This window comes from Solanum pennellii, chromosome 11 (genome assembly GCF_001406875.1).
Source record: "Solanum pennellii chromosome 11, SPENNV200".
Lineage (NCBI taxonomy): Eukaryota > Viridiplantae > Streptophyta > Magnoliopsida > Solanales > Solanaceae > Solanum > Solanum pennellii.
Window position 1 is genome coordinate 62,474,013 of NC_028647.1, and position 5,284 is coordinate 62,479,296.

The 5,284-nt window shown below is 24.9% G+C and overlaps 1 protein-coding gene across 1 annotated transcript; it reads left to right on the top strand.

Moving 5' to 3' along the window:
• Positions 1-4,027: 4,027 nt before the first annotated feature.
• LOC107003418 lies at positions 4,028-5,284 on the top strand. Its single transcript, XM_015201741.1, has one exon. It carries the CDS (start codon positions 4,139-4,141, stop codon positions 5,093-5,095), a length of 957 nt encoding a protein of 318 aa, XP_015057227.1. The 5' UTR covers positions 4,028-4,138; the 3' UTR covers positions 5,096-5,284.

Sequence of the window (5,284 nt, forward strand, 5' to 3'; positions counted from 1 at the left end):
TATTCCCATATGATTCTATATTATAGACTTTGAAGAATATAAAGTCACATCTCATAATGAATTCATTTTCTTTGTTTCTGAGAAATTTATTTCTTTTAGTTTTAACTTTTTCGATTATGAAAAAATTGAAAAATATTTTTCGAAACAGAACACCAGTCTCCTCTTTACCATAGACTATCATAATTGATTTTTTTTCTTATAAAAAAACTTCTAGATCTTTCCAATATTTAAAGTAAATTATTTATAGCAAAGTTCTAGTACATTCAACACACTCTTCATGTTGTGATGGCTTAAGTTTTGATTAGGTATTTATTTATTTATTTACATTACTTATTAGTGTCTTCCATTTGTTATTCTATGGTTTTTTGTTTTTTTTTATGAAGACTTGAATTTGAACATTGACATTAATGGGAGGATTTTTTTAAGATGACTTATAATAATTAACAAGCAATTGATCATAATAATTAATCCTAATTGTTTACCCCAAAATAACCATGATTATTATAACACATTAAAATATACTAATATTATAAAAATTCTACAAATGTTCAATATACATAACAATATCTAAATTTAAATAGTAATGAATATAACATCACTAGTTTTAAATTAAAAGTATTTTATTTTTTAACACGAGACTTTCAATAAAAGCTTTAAGTATAATCAAATCGAAAATCGAATATCGACATAGGATTCCATCATCCCAACTGAAAGTCATGGTCTAAGAGGTCACATTGGCTATAGTTGGTATGCTCCTCAGTCTTAAACAAAAAATTTCGAATTTAAGTTTTTAATATGAATTCATTTCAGTACACTTTATTTTTAAGTAAAATTTTTCGATTTAGATTTAAAATAGACACTAGGCACCAATTGGAAAAATATATATATATATAAATTCTTGGACCCAATGTTATGTCTAGTAAATCAACAAACAAAATAATTAATTGAATAGATTTGCTTCTCTTTATTCCTATTTCAAACCAATTTTTGAGTGCATTATTTTTTAGTACTATTTTTTTTTGCTAGTGCATTATATTTTTGTTGTTTATGGTGGTAGGGCAATAGCTCTTAACTTACAATTTGGGGTCCATTATTCTTTAGCTCTAATTGCTCTTTTATCCCTTTTGTGTTTTTTTTTTCTCGATATATATTTTAAAGTTCGATTAATATGATATTTAATATTTATTTTGTCCTTCTTTTTATTGGCGATCGGCTAATTAATATCTATGTAGTGTAATTTCAATTGCACATATTTATTTAAAAATATCTTTTTTTAGGACTACAATTTTATATGTCTTTGTTTTATAATGAAGTTTATATAATTGAGAGTCGATAAAAGACTTTAAACGCGATGAGAGGAGAGGTAAGATAGAAGAAGATAGTTTCGAGAAAGGGGAAGAGCATGCGATGATTTCTATTATGAATAATTAACCAATGTTTATAAAACGATACGTAGTAGGTGCAAGACATAAGCTTTGAGTCATAAAATAATAGTTCTGAATAAATCTTGAAATTCGTATATTGGACGAACACATCTAGAACATACAATCATACACGTATCACGTGAATTCCGCGAAATGTTTATTTTTTCATGTACCTTGATGAATGCATCTCGTGTTAAGAAAAACATGAAAAGTAATTATGATTAGAATCTAATAATAGGTTTAAAAGATCAATCATTACACTTACAATTTTATTTTATTTTTGAAATATGACTAATGCCTTTTCTTTTCCTTTATCTTTAGATTATTTTTCCCCCCACTTTTATACACTTTTATCATTACAAATTTAGCTTTTTTTTTTAACCTTATTAAATCCCTCTATTAAAAATTTAAATTAAATCTTCACTTTCCCTTTTATCTTTCTTTTTCTCTTTTCTAATGGATATTTTTTTAGCAATTTTTTTAATAAACTTAATTGTTTCTAAATTCCTTGATGTTCTAACCTTTTAAAAAAAAAAATTATTATTACTTTTATTGTGCAAAAATAACATTTTAATATTTTTTTGGGCACTTTCAATTATATTATTTTGGTGAAAGGTCAAATTTACCCCTAAACAATGTTTCAATATTTTGTTGTTATCGTTAGCCTATAAAGGCAAAGTCGATCTGTTTTAATAACGATAATGATATAAATCAGACATTATTTTATTAATATTATGAAATCGTAGGAGTTTTTTTCTTTTTTTTTTGGGGGGGGGGTGTTGGAGACTAGAGTGATATGAAAGGACTTTATTCATCTAAAATTTAATAGATTCATGGGGGTTACAAAAGAATTTAATGTGTCTTTCTTCTACCTACAATAAAATAAATTTATCCATACCAACATAAAAAAAATAGAAAAAAGAAGCTTATTGACTATTTGCAATTAAATTCTCAGTATATTAATTTTAACATATTAATAGTGATACTAAAAATAATAATAATTGCAAATGTAGAATTTTTTTAGAAAATATTTAAAAGGGACCAAAAGTGTTATTATTAATTATTTTTAGTAGTAACTATTTTAGGGATAGAAGTTGGTGGGTCGATAGTAGTTTGGTTTTAATTTTGTAGGACCATTTCCACTATATCCTTTTAATTCTTTTTTAGTCCACCCATTCAACTTTTTTTTTTCGAGGGGTCGTTTCGTAAGATGTATTAAAAAAATAATACATATATTAATTATGTTACTATTTAATTACGTATTTGATAGAATTCTGAGCTTATGACATAACAAATCATAATATTAGTAATATCAGAATTACTATTACATAAATAAATATGATTAAAAATAAACTGTTATTGAATATATTAAATCAAATAATGAATAAGAAATAATATCAATATAACTCTACGTCTCTATCTAACTAACGACTCTTGAGAGATAAAATAAAACAAATTCTACATGATCTAATTTTTTTTTTAAAAAAAGTTAAGTATAAGGTAATTATAAGTCATTATTAAAAAAATATTTTATAGCTAAATATTACGTAGAAATGAATTTCAATTAAGTAAATGAGTTCTGAATCACAATTTCTTTTTGCTTAATAGAATATGGGATTATCTAATACTTTTTATATTTACAATATAAAAAAAAATAGAAGCTAAATTTAAATTCTATTCTATATATTCTTAGAAACTTAGAATTCAATGAATATGAATTATTATATCTTAATTAATTGTCTTATCAATCATCAATTCTAAGGTTACAAGAAACTGAATAAAATAGAAACTTATATGCAATTTATACCAAATTTATATATAAATAATTCTACTTGGTCAAACTTTCATTAGCAATGTACTTAAATATAGTATATAGTTATTAAATCCCATATACTAAAAAAAAAAATCACAATTTTTTAAAATTCATTTTTTTAATTGATAGTAGTATCTCAGATGAACTGGCAGACAAATAATAAATTAAAGGGCTAACAACATTTTTCATCCCTCAATTATCGATAAATTTTAATTATATAATTAGTTATTATAATATCCAACTAAACACACTTGGCTATATATAAATTACTTACATTTTTTTATTTGAATTTCTTGTTATTTTTTCTGTTTCGATTATCATATGATGCGTCTTTTTTCTATTATACTTTACTTAAATTGAAAATATATCAAAAATAAACTCTCCATCTCCACAAAATAAAAGTAAAATTATGTACACAACCTTTTCAAAACTACTTGTGAGATACTGATTACGTTATCGACTTACCGTAATTATTTGTACTTTTAAAAATAGGTTAAATATAACAAAATTTTCTGTATGAAGGACTAAAAATTAAAAACAAAATTAGAAATATTGAGTCTGATATAACATCGATTAAAATTAAAATTTATCAATAATCAAGAGATCAAAAATAACATGCCTTAAATTAAAGAAATATAAACTTCTTGACATTCTTCCCATCTCATTAACTTTCAAAATTTAGTGTACAAGAAAGAGAAAGAAGAAAAAAAACAAAAATAATAAAACAAAAAAACAAAAAAACAAATTGTATTTAATACTTTTCATGTGCTTGTCAGAGAAAAGTGAATTTATACTTCATTTTCCTCTGAAACTTCCTATTTATAATAAGGTCAAAAAAATAAAAATAAAAACACTCTCTTCATTTTCTTCTTAGTTCCCAATTTTATAAAAAAAAATAAAAATGAGAGATTTTGCTTCTTGTTTTAGTGAAAATGCAATACAAACTACTTCTTGTTCTAATTATTATTCAAAAACTTCTTGTTTTCCTCAAAATTCATCAACTACCCTTTCAACACAAAACAATGTTACATGTTTGTACAATGTTATTTTATCCAATAAAAAACATTTGTTGATCATAGTTTCATGGTCCAAAACAAATGTGTCACAAACTTTGTACATACAATTTGGTGATAATCCTTCAAATTCCTTCAAAATTAGCGCGATTTCGAAGAAGAAAAAGGGGAAGAAATCAATCGAGTTTGATTCTGATGATGATGATCGTAGAAAAATTGAAGTTTTCTGGGATTTATGTGATGCTAGGTACAACAACAACAACAACAACATGTTTGGTGTAGAACCAATTGATAAGTACTATGTTGTTGTTACATTTGATTCTCAAATTGTACTAAGTCTTGGTGATGATATTGAAGAAAAGATATTCAAGAATTGTTGTACTTCAATTGCAAAATTTAGTTTAGTGTCAAGACAAGAACATTTAGTAGGCAACACAATTTATTCAACAAGGGCACAATTTTGTGAGAATGGATCAAAACATGATATTTTGATAAGTTGTAAGGGTGAAAATGAAGGAAAAAACATTGATTATCAACAACAACAGCATAATTATCCTGTTTTATCAATTTGTATTGATAAAAAGATGGTGATTAGAGTGAAGAGATTACAATGGAATTTTAGGGGAAATCAAAGTATTTTTTTGGATGGTTTGTTTGTGGATGTTATGTGGGATGTTCATGATTGGTTCTTTAATTCAACAAACTCTGGTTGTGCTGTTTTTATGTTTAGGACAAGAAGTGGATTGGATAGTAGATTGTGGTTAGAAGATAGAGACAAGTTGATGCACAAGAATCAAGATAAAGTTGAGTTCTCATTCATGATCTATGCAAGTAAGACCACATGATTTCTTCTGGTTTTTTCGTTTATCTGGTGTTCGATACTTGTTTTGCGTTGCGTTCCTGATATCTGAGAAACACTTTTTACAAAAATTTGAGAGTTTCTAGTTATGGATGAAGAAATTTTATTCATCGAACAATAATTCTGAATAGTATAAGAGCATATAATTGAAAGGTGATTAATTTCTTCTCTTTTA